At 46.1% G+C, this 19,431-nt stretch overlaps 1 protein-coding gene across 1 annotated transcript in view; it reads left to right on the forward strand.

The window, feature by feature from the left end:
• The window catches only part of LOC139264288 (NFX1-type zinc finger-containing protein 1-like), a 52,207-nt gene extending 33,359 nt beyond the window's left edge, over positions 1-18,848 (forward strand). Inside the window, exons 9-16 of the mRNA XM_070880515.1 lie at positions 665-824; positions 1,122-1,369; positions 7,508-7,647; positions 8,598-8,752; positions 9,340-9,485; positions 10,366-10,476; positions 13,228-13,323; positions 14,821-18,848. Coding sequence (XP_070736616.1) covers positions 665-824; positions 1,122-1,369; positions 7,508-7,647; positions 8,598-8,752; positions 9,340-9,485; positions 10,366-10,476; positions 13,228-13,323; positions 14,821-16,950 — 3,186 coding nt within the window. The 3' untranslated portion in view covers positions 16,951-18,848. The remainder of the gene's footprint in view (positions 1-664; positions 825-1,121; positions 1,370-7,507; positions 7,648-8,597; positions 8,753-9,339; positions 9,486-10,365; positions 10,477-13,227; positions 13,324-14,820) is intronic.
• Positions 18,849-19,431: the final 583 nt, after the last annotated feature.

Below are 19,431 nucleotides of genomic sequence, written 5' to 3' on the forward strand. Positions count from 1 at the left end.
TGAGCTGTGGAAGCTGGGACCTTGAATAAATTTAAGACAGAAATAGACAGTTTCTTAAACGATGAGGGGATAAGGGCTTATGGGGAGCGGGCGGACAAGTGGAGCTGAGTTCATGATCAGATCATCCATGATCTTATTGAATGGCAGAGCAGGCTCGAGGGGCCGTATGGCCGACTCCTGTTCCTATTTCTTATGTTCAGTGCTAGATCCTAAGCTTGCTCTAAAAAATGAGCATTCAGCCCCGCCGCTGGCCAAGGGCTCAGCCATGCCCCTGCCAAGAATAGTCAGCACCAAGGGGGTGAGATGAAGCTAGGAATGGGAGCTGTGCCTGGTGTTTGGTACAGATTGTTGGTAGGTGAGTGATTGTGGGGGCGACAGGGGAGTTGTGCATTGAGTAGTACGTGAGGCTCGTGGTGCAGTTGGTAAGAGATGGCTTTCGAAGAGGCATTAACTAATCTTGACCACTGATCTGAGGTCATGAAGCTTCATTTGGGCAGTTAATGTTGACATCTGATGCCACAAAAGTTACAGCAATATGGAAAAAAGAATTAATTCAAGCACAGCCTTGGTTAGACCATTTGCTAATCAATAATCTGATGATCTGAATTATTTCCAGGTATGATCAAACCAATTGTTAACAAATAGAGATTATTTACATTTTAAGGTGGCCTCTGAAGATAGCCCCTCTAGTCGATCCGACATACTGGAATGGTTAGGAGTTACATCTGCACCTGGATGTTATTTCACATATAAAGGGACACCAGAGCAAACCACAGAAGAGGACATGGAGGAGACTGACTCAAATGCCACAGAGGACGATACAGGTAATATAGGAAATTTGAATTTTTTCCTAAATATTAATTAGAACCAAAATGTAAGTAAATATGACGTACAGTTTCTATGTGATTATATTGAAGAATTTGAATCACCGTTAGCTCAATGAACCTCAGCTGTAATACAAACTATATAAACGCCTAAATATCAAGGCCTGTCAACTTATTTCTTGGCCTTCTTTATTAAACAACAAGAAAATATTTTTCATTGTTTACCCACATTTTCTACAGAGTAGGTTTGTTTCTTCATCAAAAGTTTGCTAACTGCTAAGTGCTGATTTATTTCAGGAAATCCCAGCGATCTGATCGAAGAGGAAGACAAAGGGGAAGATGATGACGAGCTGATTCAGGTGACTGAGGAGGCCGAACTGTTGAAAGCAGAGAGAATGTTTGAGGACGACGATCTTCAGATACAAATTCAGAGCGCAAATGCTCGTCTGGCTGCAATACAGCAACAGTTTCTGGCCTTTAATCTCGAAGAGCCTGCACATCATTCCAAAACTCAAGCTGAGAGCAAGGATGATGGCGATTGGCAGGTACTTTTTTTAGATTCATTCTCGGGATTTGGGCATCACTGGAAAGGACGGCATTTATTGCCCATCCATAGTTTCCCTTAAAAGAAAGAACTTGCCTTTATATAGCGCCTTTCACAACCTCAGGACGTCCTACAACACTTTACAGCCAATGAAGTACTTTTTTTTGAAGTGTATTCACTGTTATAATGTAGAAAACACAGCAGCTAATTTCCGCACAGTAAGCTCCCACAAACAGCAAGTGATAACGACCAGATAATCTATTTTAGTGATGTTGGTTGAGGGAGAAATATTGGCCAGGATACTGTGGAGAACTCCCCTGCTTGTCTTCAAAATACTGCTATGGGATCTTTTACATCCACCTGAAAGAGCAGACGGGACCTCAGTTTAACATCTCATCTGAAAAACAGCACTTTGACAATGCAGCACTCCCTCAGTACTGCACTGGAGTGTCGGCTTAGATTTTGTGTTCAAGTCTCTAGAGTGGGACTTCAAGCTACAACCTTCTCAGAGGCGAGAGTGCTACCACTGAGCCACAGCTGATACCTTGAGAAGGGGGTGGTGAGGAGCAGGGCCATGACAGATTTCTCTCCTCCCGTTTTACCACTACTTCCCAAAGACCTTCGAAGTGAAACTGTAGACCTCACTGCCCAAATTGTCCTTTATTCTCCACTGCTATCCTTGCCTGAAATTGCTGCAAAGAACCCAATCAGATCTTTGGGGTGCTTTAGCAGTGCTCCCAGCTCTTCTCGCGCTGTTATAGGCCGCCAGGCCTTTGTACCTTAACAGTGGCAGGAATCCCTATATGAGCCCCCACTCTCCCCTCCCCACCCCCCCCCCCCCCCCACTCCATATGTGCCGACCCCTGACCCAAACAAAACCAGTCAGCGTTCTGGTGATGTTAGAGGGCCAAACACCTGCTGGGAGGAGAATCTCGGCCACTTAATACTGAGGAATAGCGGGCTGACGTTTGCTAGGAAACTATTCCATTGAAGATCTGTCATGTATATATGCTTGGATTTACTAGCCACCAGGTGGCGCCACTGTCAGAGGTCATTGGGCTGTGCGCACGTGTGTGCGGCCCAGGTATAAAAGGCCAGCCATCTTGTAATGTAATAAAGTAGAGCCAGGTTTGTACCTGTTCGGAGTTTACAGTATTCAGTCTATTGAGTTATTGCATATACAACAAGATCCAACATGGCTATGATAGTCTTGGTTGCACAAAATGGAACCTGCTTTCAATGTAGTTGGGCACCATACATAGAATGTACAGCACAGAAACAGGCCTTTCTGCCCAACTGGTCTATGCCGGTGTTTATGCTCTACATGAGCCTCCTCTCATCTCTCTTCATCTCATTCTACCAGCATATCCTTTTATTCCTTTTTCCCACATGTACTTACCTAGCTTCTCCTTCAATTCATCTATGCCATTCGCCTCAACTACCCCTTATGGTAGCGAGTTCCACATTCTCTGGGTAAACAAGTTTCTCTTGAATTCCCTATTGGATTTATTAGTGACTATCTTATATTTATGGCCCCTAGTTTTAGACTCATCCACAAGTGGAAACATTTTCTCTAAAGGGAAGGGTTTGAACAAGAAAAATTGGTACAAAATGTTCTTATAAATGGGGAGTGCACACCAGTATGTTGCATTCAATTCTGGCTTGGGGTTTACGGTAGCTTGAGGAGTCTATCTCCTACCATGGGATTCACACCACCTGAGGTATAGCTGCAATCATTGTGAGTCATCGATTTAAACTTTAAATTAAGTTTTAAAATGTCCTAAGCGATCCAGTGGCAATTGACCCTTTTAATGCTGTTAGAGTTGCAAGGGTGGAACGGGGTAGACAGACTGTTTCCAGTAGTTGAAGGGTCAAGAACGACTGCCATTGATTGAAGATTGAATGTAAGATTTAGAATCGAGGGATTGAGAAACTTCCCCCTGAAAGTTAAGAGTCTGAGTCATTCACTTCCAGGTTTGGCGGTCTAGGCAGAAACTATGTCAACATTAAAGATTAGGATGGACAGATGGATGAAGGAAAAGGGGATGAAGGAATGTGGGAACAGGGCAGGTAAATGTTATTAGAATTGTTTGCTCACATGAAGGGTAAACGCTAACATGGACTGGTTGGGCCGAATAACCTATTTCATGTTGTAGCTTCGACACGTTTCCATGTAGGACAAATGGCTCTTCTCTGACTTGAAAAACCTAACGGATATTGGTTGAAGCAGACATAGAAGATCTGTTGTGGGGGATGACTCATCAGGGGAGAGCAGCAGCAGCCAAGTTCACGGCACCGTGGCTGGCTCTGCTGCACAGGAGGGCAGGAAAAAGAGTGGGAGAGCAATAGTGATAGGGGATTCAATTGTAAGGGGAATAGATAGGCGTTTCTGCGGCCGCAACCGAGACTCCAGGATGGTATGTTGCCTCCCTGGTGCAAGGGTCAAGGATGTCTCGGAGCGGGTGCAGGACATTCTAAAAAGGGAGGGAGATCAGCCAGTTGTCGTGGTGCACATTGGTACCAACGACATAGGTAAAAAAAGGGATGAGGTCCTACAAAATGAATTTAAGGAGCTAGGAGCTAAATTAAAAAGTAGGACCTCAAAAGTAGTAATCTCGGGGTTGCTACCAGTGCCACGTGCTAGTCAGAGCAGGAATCGCAGGATAGCACAGATGAATGCGTGGCTTGAGCAGTGGTGCAGCAGGGAGGGATTCAAATTCCTGGGGCATTGGAACCGGTTCTGGGGGAGGTGGGACCAGTACAAACCGGACGGTCTGCACCTGGACAGGACCGGAACCAATGTCCTAGGGGGAGTGTTTGCTAGTGCTGTTGGGGAGGAGTTAAACTAATATGGCAGGGGGATGGGAACCAATGCAGGGTGACAGAGGGAAACAAAAAGGAGGCAAAAGACAGAAAGGAGTTGAGGAAAAGTGGAGGGCAGGGAAACCCAAGGCAAAGAACAAAAAGGGCCATTGTACAGCAAAATTCTAAAAGGACAAAGGGTGTTAAAATAACAAGCCTGAAGGCTTTGTGTCTTAATGCAAGGAGTATCCGCAATAAGGTGGATGAATTAACTGTGCAAATAGATGTTAACAAATATGATGTGATTGGGATTACGGAGACGTGGCTCCAGGATGATCAGGGCTGGGAGCTCAACATCCAGGGGTATTCAACATTCAGGAAAGATAGAATAAAAGGAAAAGGAGGTGGGGTAGCATTGCTGGTTAAGGAGGAGATTAAGGCAATAGTTAGGAAGGACATTAGCTTGGATGATGTGGAATCTATATGGGTAGAGCTGCAGAACACCAAAGGGCAAAAAACGTTAGTGGGAGTTGTGTACAGACCTCCAAACAGTAGTAGTGATGTTGGGGAGGGCATCAAACAGGAAATTAGGGGTGCATGCAATAAAGGTGCAGCAGTTATAATGGGTGACTTTAATATGCACATAGATTAGGTTAACCAAACTGGAAGCAATACGGTGGAGGCGGATTTCCTGGAGTGCATAAGGGATGGTTTTTTAGACTAATATGTTGAGGAACCAACTAGGGGGGAGGCCATCTTAGACTGGGTGTTGTGTAATGAGAGAGGATTAATTAGCAATCTCGTTGTGCTAGGCCCCTTGGGGAAGAGTGACCATAATATGGTGGAATTCTGCATTAGGATGGAGAATGAAACAGTTAATTCAGAGACCATGGTCCAGAACTTAAAGAAGGGTAACTTTGAAGGTATGAGGCGTGAATTGGCTAGGATAGATTGGCGAATGATACTTAAGAGGTTGACTGTGGATGGGCAATGGCAGACATTTAGAGACCGCATGGATGAACTACAACAATTGTACATTCCTGTCTGCCGTAAAAATAAAAAAGGGAAGGTGGCTCAACCGTGGCTATCAAGGGAAATCAGGGATAGTATTAAAGCCAAGGAAGTGGCATACAAATTGGCCAGAAATAGCAGCGAACCCGGGGACTGGGAGAAATTTAGAACTCAGCAGAGGAGGACAAAGGGTTTGATTAGGGCAGGGAAAATGGAGTACGAGAAGAAGCTTGCAGGGAACATTAAGACGGATTGCAAAAGTTTCTATAGATATGTAAAGGGAAAAAGGTTAGTAAAGACAAACGTAGGTCCCCTGCAGTCAGAATCAGGGGAAGTCATAACGGGGAACAAAGAAATGGCGGACCAATTGAACAAGTACTTTGGTTCGGTATTCACTAAGGAGGACACAAACAACCTTCCGGATATAAAAGGAGTCAGAGGGTCTAGTAAGGAGGAGGAACTGAGGGAAATCCTTATTAGTCGGGAAATTGTGTTGGGGAAATTGATGGGATTGAAGGCCGATAAGTCCCCAGGGCCTGATGGACTGCATCCCAGAGTACTTAAGGAGGTGGCCTTGGAAATAGTGGATGCATTGACAGTCATTTTCCAACATTCCATTGACTCTGGATCAGTTCCTATGGAGTGGAGGGTAGCCAATGTAACCCCACTTTTTAAAAAAGGAGGGAGAGAGAAAACGGAATTATAGACCGGTCAGCCTGACATCGGTAGTGGGTAAAATGATGAAATCAATTATTAAGGATGTCATAGCAGTGCATTTGGAAAGAGGTGACATGATAGGTCCAAGTCAGCATGGATTTGTGAAAGGGAAATCATGCTTGACAAATCTTTTGGAATTTTTTGAGGATGTTTCCAGTAGAGTGGACAAGGGAGAACCAGTTGATGTGGTATATTTGGACTTTCAGAAGGCTTTCGACAAGGTCCCACACAAGAGATTGATGTGCAAAGTTAAAGCACATGGGATTGGGGGTAGTGTGCTGATATGGATTGAGAACTGGTTGTCAGACAGGAAACAAAGAGTAGGAGTAAATGGGTACTTTTCAGAATGGCAGGCAGTGACTAGTGGGGTACCGCAAGGTTCTGTGCTGGGGCCCCAGCTGTTTACACTGTACATTAATGATTTAGACGAGGGGATTAAATGTAGTATCTCCAAATTTGCGGATGACACTAAGTTGGGTGGCAGTGTGAGCTGCGAGGAGGATGCTATGAGGCTGCAGAGCGACTTGGATAGGTTAGGTGAGTGGGCAAATGCATGGCAGATGAAGTATAATGTGGATAAATGTGAGGTTATCCACTTTGGTGGTAAAAACAGAGAGACAGACTATTATCTGAATGGTGACAGATTAGGAAAAGGGGAGGTGCAAAGAGACCTGGGTGTCATGGTACATCAGTCATTGAAGGTTGGCATGCAGGTACAGCAGGCGGTTAAGAAAGCAAATGGCATGTTGGCCTTCATAGCGAGGGGATTTGAGTACAGGGCAGGGACGTGTTGCTACAGTTGTACAGGGCCTTGGTGAGGCCACACCTGGAGTATTGTGTACAGGTTTGGTCTCCTAACCTGAGGAAGGACATTCTTGCTATTGAGGGAGTGCAGCGTAGGTTCACCAGACTGATTCCCGGGATGGCGGGACTGACCTATCAAGAAAGACTGGATCAACTGGGCTTGTATTCACTGGAGTTCAGAAGAATGAGAGGGGACCTCATAGAAACGTTTAAGATTCTGAAGGGGTTAGACAGGTTGGATGCAGGAAGAATGTTCCCAATGTTGGGGAAGTCCAGAACCAGGGGACACAGTCTAAGGATAAGGGGTAAGCCATTTAGGACCGAGATGAGGAGGAACTTCTTCACCCAGAGAGTGGTGAACCTGTGGAATTCTCTGCCACAGAAAGTTGTTGAGGCCAATTCACTAAATATATTCAAAAAGGAGTTAGATGTAGTCCTTACTAGTAGGGGGATCAAGGGGTATGGCGAGAAAGCAGGAATGTGGTACTGAAGTTGCATGTTCAGCCATGAACTCATTGAATGGCGGTGCAGGCTAGAAGGGCCGAATGGCCTACTCCTGCACCTATTTTCTATGTTTCTATGTTCTAGAAGAGTGCAGAGTCAGAAGTATAACTCAATTCCAACCGCTCATAAGCAAGTACTGTTATCAGACCAACACCTGTATTATTAAGGGCTGTAAATAGTCTGAAAACAGTATGATGCGACTATTCCTACAGGACAGGAAGTGCTGATGAGCTACTCTCAGTGGCCCCCAGCAATGCTAGCTCTCCCTGTAATGACTGCCTCTTTGCTGTTCTGTGAATAGATCACCAAGGATATGAAGAAAAAGATGAAAGAAATGGTAAAAACACAGTTGAAGCTCACCGACTTCATGCCAGAGGATGAAGCCAAGAGAATTGTCAATGTTTGGGAACTTAAGCTGCTCGATCGCTGGAGATTGTACAGGTTTGATCGCTCATTCATTCTCAAAATAAATTGTGCTTGAGATGATCTGTAAATTGTGTCTTGTAAGATGAAATATTTTCAAAAGTGGTTATTTTGAATCCCCCCCCTCCCCCATCTCCTGCCCCACCCCTCCAAAATACAACCTCCCTTGAAGACTTAATCATGGCTTTCTGGTAGTCTCAAAAGTGACTCGGTTATATTGCGGGTGGAATAAAATCTTAGTGTAAGCTTTATTTAAAGGCTATTTTCATGTTGCTCAAGGTATATGAAAACAGGAGATCATTTGAATGAGCAGTACTGATGTATTGTTGGTGCACAAATATAACAATACACATATAGATATCATAGAATCTTACAGCGTAGAAGGAGTCCATTCAGCCCATTGTGCCTGTGCCGGCTCTTCGAAAGAGCTATTCAATTAGTCCCAGTCCCTTTTCCACGCTCTATTTAGACCCTCTCTGTAACTTGTGGTTTAGAACTTGACCAATGACAATCATGCTTCACGGTTCTGCTTCCAAACAGAGTTGCACTAAAGTTGAAACGCGGGTGTACACAGTAACAGCAGACAATCCAACAATATCTCTGCACTGTAGTCCAGTCATACAAAACTGAGCGCCTTGTGATAGGGAAGATTTACAGAAAACCCATTCCAAGTGACAGTTTGACACAATGTTAGAAAGGTGGGACTTGCTTTTATAAACCACCTTGTCACGCCAAGAGATGTCAAGAAATCTGAAAACGAAACTGTCTCCAGCAATTGGTTCCGCGTGGCATTTAAATCAAACCGGGTTAGATCCATTGCAGTAACTTGAGCTAATATTGTCATGTTTAGAAAGGGAGATGTTGAAGCGATAGAGATTCTGAACTCCTGTGTTCCAACGGAGTCAGTGTCAGTGTCTGCCAATGATGACTTGTCCAGATGGCAGTTTAATGAGGCAATTTTATTCCAGGTTGTGGTTGTCCAAGTACCAAACGGATACCAGGCGCGGAATGTTGAATTATGAAGATCTATATCAGAAAGTTGTCAACCGTCTAGCAGAGCTGAGAAATCAAGAAGAAATTCTACTCCTTCGACAGTCTAAAGTAGTGGGAATGACCACAACAGGTACTCTAAGCTACTTCTAACGGTGATGACAGATACACTCTTCTTTTGCTTGCTTTCAGACGTTAAAGTTGGAAAATGCAAATACTGTTTGTTTTTTGCTTTGTAATATAAACAAAACAAATCTATAATTTTAGGTTTTTTTTAAATATGGGAATTAGCGCCTGTTTCAACAGCATTTCATTATCCCTCACCGTGATCTGAACTCGCTTCAGATCCCTCTATCTATTCCTACGTTTACATTTCAGTGGATAGTTGTATTTTACAGAATACCCAATTTAGCTCTCGTCCACTATCTTCAGCAAAGTGGGAACAGTTTGGAGAGCCAAGATAAAATCTGCACAAACTGGGAGGAATTGGTGGGAGTAGCAGAAATTCAACCTCCAGTGTGCTGATATAATTTTTCTCAATCATTCATTACACTGATCATTTTGATCGTGTAGTCCAAGGATGGTATTTCACACTTCATTGCTCCACACTGTTGCGTGAGATTATAAAAGTATTTATTTTCGCCTGTGTGAGAGATGACCCTCGGGAATCGGCCCTTTATATATTACACAAATTGAAGAGTGTGCACAATGTTCTTGCAGGCGCAGCCAAGTACAGAAATCTCCTGCAAGACATTCAACCAAAGATTGTGATCGTAGAAGAAGCGGCGGAAGTGCTGGAAGCTCATATAATCACCACTCTTAGCTCGGCCTGTGAGCACCTCATTTTAATTGGTGATCATCAGCAGGTAGGAATTATTACAGGCAAATCAGAAGGGAGGGCATTTTGACTTGTAGAATAGGGTAAAATGGGCAATAGCGGGTCGGCAGACCGTTTTACATCTCTCCTGATTTTTATTTACTTTGACTTCGAATCCCTTTATCATTTTAAGTAGATCACCTTCGGAACCATAAAGGAACCTGCCCAGTTCTCCATCCTTTTAAAATAATGGAATGAAATTCAGGGGCGTGCTCTACTACGGGCGTGTGCTTCTTCCTCCCAATTTTCCATTCACTGCTGGTCCCAGGTGATCCAATAACACCAAGTATGGGAACAGGTATTTTTGCCTCAAAAAGTCTTATGACATTACTGACATTGGTCTTACCCTTGGTACATTGGTAACACGCTCCCCTTTGCGTCCTAAAGTTGTGGGTTTAGGTCCCATTCCAGAGACTTGAGCATATAATTGATTTTGAAGAAGGAACAGGGGAGTCCTCCCCGGTGTCCTAGCTAATACTTATCCCTCAAGCAATATCAATAAAACCGATTAACTGGTCATTATCATATTTTTCTTTGTGGGAGCTTGCTGTGCGCAAATTAGCTGCCACGTTTCCCTACATTACAACAGTGACTACACTTCAAAAGTACTTCATTGGCTGTAAAGTACTTTGGGACGACCTGAGGTCATGAAAGACGCTATATAAATGCAGGTCTCTTTAATTCTTGTCAGTTCACCTTCCGCGAGGCAAACTCGAGTTGTGCTCTGTCTCCTGGCTTGTCCCTGCAGAGTTGTGAAGATTGGAAAAGGAGGAGCCCCACATGTTGCAGTTTGCCAGCATTGTAAGTTCAAACTGTCCCATCTTACACAATTTGGATGACTTACTGTTTATCACTTTTCAAAATTTTAGCTTCGCCCAAGTGCGACTGTGTATGAACTTGCGAAAAATTTTAACCTGGACGTTTCCTTGTTTGAGCGGTTGATCATGATGAATGTGCACTTTGTGCGGCTCGATTATCAGGTGAGTTCCCCAATCTGGTAACCGCTGGCATTTCAACTAACACTCCTGAGTCTATTCCTGCACTTTACGTTTGTTTCCCTTACTATCAAACTGTCCCGTCATAACACCTTTTCTCCTTGATGTTCTGTGTATTATTTATGTCCTTTTGAAACCTTTACACGACCTTCTTTAACTAGAAGTGAGGAAAGAGGAGGTAGAGAGGTCAGGAAAGAATGGCCTGCTTTTGAGCCTCTTCTACTAGCTCGGTTCTGAGTCGGAAGGTCTGATACTGAGGTGCCACGTGGTATACGTCCTCAATTCAGCAGTTTCAACTCTTACTCATGTGAAATGAGGCTGTAGGTTTATAGTCTGGTTTAATCAGTGGTACGGGCCTTGGTTACAAACTGTCAGTGACTGGGTGAACATACACACAGCACAAAATTGGCAAATCTTAATCTTGCACTGCCTGATTTCAATGGAATGAAAATCGGGTGGGTTCTACAACTTCCATTAGGCAACAAAGAAAGATTTGCAGGCTTACGGGGAAAGAGCAGGAGAGTGGAACGAATTGGATAGCTCTTTCAAAGAGCCGGCACGTGAATGATGGGCCGAATGGCCTCCTTCTGTGCTGTACAATTCTATGACCAGGATTATTGTCCAGGTGGTGATGTCAGATTCAACGCCAGGCTGACTGGCTGAAAATGGGTCACTCGGGGCCTCCGCCGCTGTCAGTTAGCGGTGGAGTCGTGGTGATGTCATTTTTTAACTTTGGCCACTGGGCCACCGGGGAGGGTTTTGGCTGGGCCAGCAGCCTGGCCAAACCCGGGGGCAGTATTATGCCGGGCGATTGGCACGTCGGCCGGCAAAAATGTTTCCATTGCGGCCGCAGCAGCGGGCCCTCCCCTTTAAGGGCGGCCACACTGTCGGACCGCATTCAGCGCGGAGATGGTGCACGGGCAGAAGTCTTGGGCCCGGCTTCTTCACGTCAGCTGGGCCCATTCAGCCTCCCCTCCCTCCCTCTCCTCTCTCCCTCCCTCCCTCTCCTCTCTCCCTCCCTCCCCTCTCCCCCTCCCTCCCTCCCGCTTCTCTCCCCCTCTCTCTCCTCTCCACCTCCCTCCCTCCCTCTTCTCTCCCCCTCCCTCTCCTCTCCCCCTCCCTCCCTCCCTCTCCTCTCCCCCTCCCTCCCTCCCTCTCCTCTCCCCCTCCCTCCCTCCCTCTCCTCTCCCCCTCCCTCCCTCCCTCTCCTCTCCCCCTCCCTCCCTCTCCTCTTCCCTCTCCCTCCTCCCTCCCTCTCTCCCTCCTCCTTCCCCCCTCCTCTCCTCTCCCCCTCTCCCCCTCCCTCCCTCTCCTCTCTCCCTCCCTACCTCCCTCCCTCTTCTCTCCCCCTCCCTCCCTCTCTCCCCCCTCCCTCCCTCTCCCCCCCTTCCCTCCCTCATCCCCCCCCCCCCTCCCTCTCTGCCCCCCCCCTCCCTCCCTCTCCTCCCTCCCTCTCCCCCCCCCCCCCCCTTGCTGTCAGAAACACACAGACACTGACACTGACAGACAGAGAGAGAGACACTGACACTGACAGACAGAGAGTGAGAGAGAGACACACAGACAGAGAGAGATACACACTGGGGGGGGGGCGTCCCAGCACGCTGTTGGAGGGCTCCCGGTGCTCCAGTCAGTGAGTAGAAAATTTTTTATTGATTGATTTTTTAATTTTTTTAATTTTTTATTAATTTTTTCGATTGATTTATTGGTTGATTTATTGATGTATTTCTCATTTATTATTGATGATGGCTCTTTATTTGTAAAACTGAAGTGTTTAATGTTTGTAAACTTCCCTTTAAACACTCTCCCACGCCCCCGCCCTCCATTCCCTACGCCTGATTTGTAACCTACGCCTGATTTTCTAAGTGTAGGCAAGGTTTTTCTGAGCGTACAAAAATCTACTCCTACTCCATTCTAAGTTAGTTTGGAGTAAGTTTTCACTGCCTAAACTTTCAAAACGGCATAAGTGGCCAGACACACCCCCTTTTGAAAAAAAAAATCTGTTCCAAACTGAAACTGTTCTAACTCACTGGAACTGGAGCAAACTAATTGCCGAGAATTGCAATTTCTAAGATATTCCATTCTAAACCAGTTGCTCCAAAAAAACAGGAGCAACTCAGACCGAAACTTGGCCCCATAGTTGGCCAAGAGTTAAAAGTTTGCACAATGTAATATTATTTCTGATGGAAAGTCATCAATCTGGAACGTTATCTCAGTTTCCCGACCTGCTGAGTGCTTCCAGCAATTTCTGTGTGAATTGCAGATTTCCAGTATCTGCAGTATTTTGCTTTCGAATTATTACTTTTCTGCTTTTAACAACAGCATTTCTGAACTGACCAATTTAGTATGTTGGTATCCTGTGTACTGACAATTTCACTGATCTGACCATGGAAAGTGAATTAACGATGAAATCAGTCTGATGGGGTGAGAAGAGAATTGACGAGTATCTAAATCCCTCCCTTACAGCCAAAGGAAAAATAATTTGAATATCCGATCCAATCCTTGTAGTGTATTCCCCCACTAAAAAATTGTGAACATTTCCTCTGGCAATATTGTGCATTGAAGTTTTTTTTTAAGTGTTTCATGCAGTATTTGGTGATCAGGTAATTTTTCTTCAAGGGATTTGTGTTCCAGTTGTCCATAGTCCTTCTTTCTAGATTTATGCAATTTTTTTAATCACGTCAATGTGTGCCCTTTTTATTTAAAGCAACTTGATATATTTTTATCTGCCTTGCTCAGCATCGAATGCGCCCTGAAATCGCAGAACTGATAACACCGCACATCTACGAGAAGTTGGAAAACACAGACTCTGTGAAGCTGTATGAAAACATCAAGGTAGCTTTTATTCTAAATTGATGAAGTGTTCTACTGGAACCCGCTCCCCAGGAGTTTGGGCTGCAGTTTTTCTACAATTGCTGCTTATAGTCTAACTTTTGGAACACACATTAAAGAAGTGACGTGCATTAGATGCTGGTATGCCATAATACAAGTTTAGGCTGTGGCTCAATTGATAGCACTCTCAGCTCTGAGCCAGTGGGTTCAAGTCCCACTCCAACGATTTGAGCACAAGATCTCAGCTGACACTCCAGTGCAGTATTTGGATCTGCTACACTGTCAGATCCAGTCATTTGGATGAGGCGTTAAACCAAGGCCCTATCTGCCCTCTCAGGTGGATGTAAAAAATCTCACTGCACTTTTTAAAGAACAGCTGGGAAGTTCTCCCTGATCAATATCAATATATAATTTATTGGCAAATATTGTGTATTTCATAATGCACTTTTTCAGGCTTGATTTAATTTTATTCAGGATAAACTTCACAGCTGGATGGACCAACCACTATTCTCGGAGGGTATTATTAACCCCGGTCAGAATTCAGAGGAATTTACTTGTGTATATGGGATAATGATAAGAAACTGGGCTCCCAGAGGGGAGCCTTAACTTCTGGGAATGTGCATCAGAAACATATGCGGCCATTTCTCACAGTGTTCTGGCCAGTAATCAAGGGCAATATAGAATCTCCCAACGCAGAAGGAGACCATTTGGCCCATTGTACCTGTGCCAGCTCTTTGAAAGACCTGTCCAATTTGTCCCACACTCCAGATCTTTCCTCATAACCCTGCAACTTTTCCCTTTTGAAGTATATATTCAATTCCTTATAATAGTGAATCTGCTTGCACCGCCTTTTCAGGCAGTACATTCCCGATCACAACAGCTCGCAATGCTAAAACAATTCTCCTCCTCTCCCCTCTGGTTATTTTGACAATTTATCTTAAATCTGTGACCTCTGGTAATTGACCCCCGCTGCCATTGAAAACAGTTTGTCCATATCTACTCTTATCAAAACCCTTCAAATTTAGAACACCTCAATTGAATCTCCCTTTAACCTTCTCTTCTCTAAGGAGAACAATCCCAGCTTCTTCAATTCTTTCCTCCCCCTCAAGTCACACACTATCCTCACGAGGACATATGTCGCCATTCCTTCATCGTCGCTGGGTCAAAATCCTGGAAATCCCTACCTAACTGCACCGTGGGAATTCCTTCACCTCCCGGACTGCAGTGGTTCAAGAAGGCAGCTCACCGCCACCTTTTCAAGGGTAATTAAGAATGGGACATTAAAGACACCCAAACCTGTGAATGAATAAAAAATAAGTTAGGTTCCTCACCCCATTCTCGTAAATCTCCTTTGCACCCTCTCCAAGGCCTTGACATTGTTACATTATAAGCTCCCAGTGGAAAGTGCAGACTAGTGAAACTATCCTTATAATCCAATCCTAAATGTTAACCCCCTCCTAATATCAAGAATCCTTTCTCTTTTGTGTTTTTTTAAATTAGGGAATCTCCACAAACCTCTACTTTATTGACCATCAGCAGCAGGAGGATAAGATCAAGGAAGGAAAAAGCTTTCAGAATACACACGAGGCTCTTTTTGTGAAGTCCCTTTGCGAATATTTCCTCCAGCAAGAATACAAGCCATCGCAGATAACCATTCTTACCACCTACTCGGGACAGTTGCTTTGCTTGAAGAAGATGATGCTCAAAAAAACATTTAATGGTGTCCAGGTCTGCGTGGTGGACAAATACCAAGGGGAAGAGAACGACATTGTGATTCTGTCGCTCGTTCGAAGCAATCAGCAGGGTGGGGTAGGGTTTCTGCGAATACCAAACCGCGTCTGTGTAGCTCTGTCTCGGGCAAAGAAAGGCTTCTACTGCATAGGCAACATGAGCATGTTGTCGGGCAAAGTCCCGCTGTGGGGACAAATTGTTGACATGCTACGCCGAAATGGCAAAATAGGCCCCGAGCTGAGGTTGTGCTGCCAAAACCATCCGGGAAACTACACTTTGGTGTCGGTGGCGGACGATTTCAAACGGGCTCCCGAGGGAGGGTGCACGCTGCCGTGTAAATTCCGACGGAAATGTGGCCACAGGTGCACTTCCGTTTGCCATCCTTACAACCCGAAGCACAAGCAGCACCAGGGCCCGCCCGGCCAGGGGCTCTGCAAGGTGGTGAGCGAGTGTCAGGTGACTGTGACCAAAGTCATTCCTCAGTGTGGTCACGAGCAGCAGATCGCTTGCTCCCTGCCACCGGAAATGTTCCGCTGCCTGGAGCCCTGCGGTAAAACCATCGACTGTGGCCACCAGTGTATGCGGCAGTGCGGGGAGACCTGCACAGTGAAGTGCCCCGCACTGGTCACGGTCATGTCGAGGTGCAGTCACAAGAGGCGGGTTCCGTGCCACCTGCGGAATGAGGCCGAGCTGACCGACGAAGCCGCGCCGTGCCGCGCCCCGTGCAAGGCGCGGCTGGCGTGCGGCCATTCCTGCGCGGCCGCCTGCTTCGAGTGCGCCGGCGGGCGGCTCCACATGGCCTGCGGCTCTCCCTGCGGGAAAGCGCTGGTCTGCTCCCACACGTGCGACGGGTGCTGCGCCGCAGAGTGCCCGCCTTGCGCCCGGGCCTGCCAGAACCGCTGCCCGCACGGCAAGTGCCCGAAGAGCTGTGGCGAGCTGTGCACGCCCTGCGGGGAGCCCTGCAAGTGGGCCTGCCCGCACTACCGGTGCACAAGGCTGTGCCACGAACCTTGCGACCGGACGCCGTGCGACAGGCCGTGCGACCGGGCGCTTCCGTGCGGGCACCCGTGCATCGGCCTGTGCGGAGAGCTGTGCCCCAGCAAGTGTCGCCACTGCCACGAGGACGAGGTCACCGAGATATTCTTCGGAAGGGAAGACGAGCGCGAGACCAGATTCCTCCAGCTGGAAGACTGCCATCACATCTTTGCGGTGTCTGGATTTGACGACTGGATGCAGCAGTCGGAGGTTGATGGGGTCATGGCGACGCTCAGCCTTTGCCCCAAGTGCTCGACACCTATTCGGAGGAACATGCGCTACGGGAGCATGATCAAGAGCACTCTGGCTGAAATGGAGAGAGCCAAAGAGAAGATCTTGGGAGGTGAAGAAGAGCTCAACAGCTGCAGAAAGCAACTCGAGCAATTTCTGGAAGCGAGGAAGGAATTGTCCGACTATTATCTAACGGAAAGCCTGGATCTGCAGCTTCAGCTGCATGAGTCGGACACAAGTCTGCACAAGTTGGCGGTCCTTGGACACAAGATTCGTCTCCTCTCCAAAATTGCTGAGTTGAAATCCAAAGGAAATGGGCTACTGGAAGAACAGAGGATAAAGATTCAGGAAGAAACTGAGTTGCAGGCAAAGTGGATCTTGAGGGGTAGAGTTCAGTTTACTGATCAAGAGCTTTCAGATATCAAAAGAGAAATATCAAAGCTAACACATCTGAATGACATATACTTAATCCAGAACTCGGTGCAAAAGCAAGGGATGCTGTTTGATTTAGCATCACAGCTAATCATCAATGAGCTTCTCCACGTGCTTGAAGATGGGAAGGAAACGTACGAAGAGAGATGGTTGCAAGAAAGCGTCGATCGTTTGAAAAATAAATACCCTTACCGAAAATGAAGTATTCAGTTTACTGATACGTGTTGACTCACAGCCACTGGTGCAAGTGATGCAACAGGCACATTTAATGCGTTTGGAGCTTGAGGATTAGCAAGTGTCCAAAATGCAACACTGTAATTAGTCGGGAAAAATTAACAGCAAAGGCAACCAGATAACTTCAGAAATGACAGTAATGCTGTAAAATTGCTCAGGATTTATACACGAGCTAAAGTTTGCAGCAAATGATTTGGATTGTAGAACAAAATGCCTGGAATATGTCACATTCAGAGTCACTGGTTTATTTAATATCTGCGTCAGTGTCTGTATTTAAAGTGCCGGTTCAAGCAATGATCTCGTCTCCCTTCCCCCAGTAACACGGCTAAATGTTTATGGTGTGGCCTTCAGTCTTACAGATCGGGAGCCTGGAGTTAGCAGATTCAGCTGACGAATGTTGTGGGGGCAGTGCGATCAGACCCACCATCCCCTTGGCAAGGGAAGCAGAGGAATTAGCCAGGCTTTCTGGGGAGAGAATAGGAGGATGGGCTATGTCAGTAAGTGCCGGAGGGCTGAACACAAAGGACGGACAGCTGTGAAATTGCACCACAGCATGACTTTCCGGACAAGAGATGGAAAGGAAGGAAGCAGAGAGCGATTGAGTCTGCACCATCGTCTCTTTCTTGGGATGAGAAAAGCTTCATGTCTACCTGAGGTTCTGCAAATTAAATAACGGCCAACCAATCTCCAGTAGGAAGTGACATCTCTTTGTGATATTTTTAGTGAAAACTTGCAAGGAAATAATCCCAAGTACGGTCTATTAATAGAGATATAAACATCAATGTTTAGTGTAAAATGGCCATTGTATAAGAGGACAATTACAGTCACAGTGTTGTCCCAGAACACCCTTTACATAGTGAACCGGGAAACAGTTACCATATTGCGGGGCCGAAATTTACCTCCGCCTGAAACGGGCCACACCGTCCGCTCCTGAAGTGGTTTTTTCCGCCACGTTGGATGAGGTCGCCTCTTTTGGTAAATCCAGCTCATTGTCGGTTTTTTTTTTCAAGCGGACCGGAAGTCAATCATAATGGGGGCGGCAAGTACTCTAGAGGGGCGAAAGTAGAGGCGGGATGGAGTCTCCGCGCTGTCAGTCATCAGCGGAGCGGAGATAACGTCACGACACGTGTGCGTCACCACCCTCTCCCCTTCACTTAAAGGTGAGAGCCTTCGGCATTTTGGAAACTTCGGTCCACTGAGCCACCGGGGAGGGTTTCGGCCGGGCCAGTGGTCTGGCACCCAAGGTGGGGTGCAAGGCTAACCATTGGTAGGCCGGCCGAACCTGGGGGCATAATTGTCGGCCCGATCTGGTAGTCGGCCGACAAAAAAAAACATGGCGACCGCAGCATTGCACCCTCCCCTTGGAGGGCTGCCATGGCTGACAGAGTGAAAGCAAGGTGCACCGACAGAAAAAGCTGTCGGGGGCACCGCGCGGCGGATTAAAGATTTTTGCAGATAACTTTCGCGGGCGGTGCGGGAGATCGGCGGTGCACCCTTTGATGACGCACTTAGGACGGTGGGGACCTCCAGAAAAATCCCCAAACTAAATTTCGCTGTTGGCTTTCTGGAAGAAAGTGGCCTTTTTGGGGAGCTGGATTTTGGCTCAGGCATCTATTACAAGAATAAGTTTTTTTTTAAATTCACCCCCTCCCCCCATTTCACACAAAGAAAATTTGAGCTTTCTATGTGTAACTATAACGAGCCAGTGTGCCGTGTGACTTGGTAATGTTATAACCTCTAGATTGTTCCTTTTTTGTTTGAAAGACTCCTGTCGCGCTATTGTGAAATAAATTTATAATTGCTACCTTGCATAATTTAGCACGAGCTCATTGTATTGGACAAAATAACGCGTTAAAATAAAAATTTTGAACCGAACTTTGCATCTGAAGCTTGTTTTCAACTAGTTTCGACAATATCACAATTTAGTCACAGTTTAGGCATAATTAAAGGTTTTTTTTCCACTCAAACGTAACCATAATGCAGTTCTGGCAGGATAGGGAAGTCACAAACTGATGGATGAATAGCAGTTCAAAAGAAATCATGGATAAATCTACAGTATCCAACCCAAATAAGCCTTATGATTTCTATTTTGGATCCTTGAGAGATCCCAGAGGTGATGTTGCGGGGGCTGAGACCAGAAGCCATTGCTGGAGATACTCTGGCTATATTCAGATAAATCAGCATTTGCACTTGTCTGACTTGTGGCTCAAAGTCAACTTCTTCAGCATATGGGCTCTAAAATTCCGCCAATCTTCCGCTGTGAAACTGGCAGGGGAGGCCCAGTAACGTCGGGTCACAGCTGTTCCTGGGAGCTTCCAAAGGGCGGAACGTCCATCCGCCCCTTCAAAAGGAAAATATCAGCTCGTGCAGAGAGACCCTAAGCTAGGAGCTGCTGGTTTGGGTAATGGAAGAGGATCCATTGTAGTAATGGTGGCTGGTACACTGAGT

This window comes from Pristiophorus japonicus, chromosome 5, assembly GCF_044704955.1.
Source record: "Pristiophorus japonicus isolate sPriJap1 chromosome 5, sPriJap1.hap1, whole genome shotgun sequence".
Classification (NCBI taxonomy): Eukaryota; Metazoa; Chordata; class Chondrichthyes; family Pristiophoridae; genus Pristiophorus; species Pristiophorus japonicus.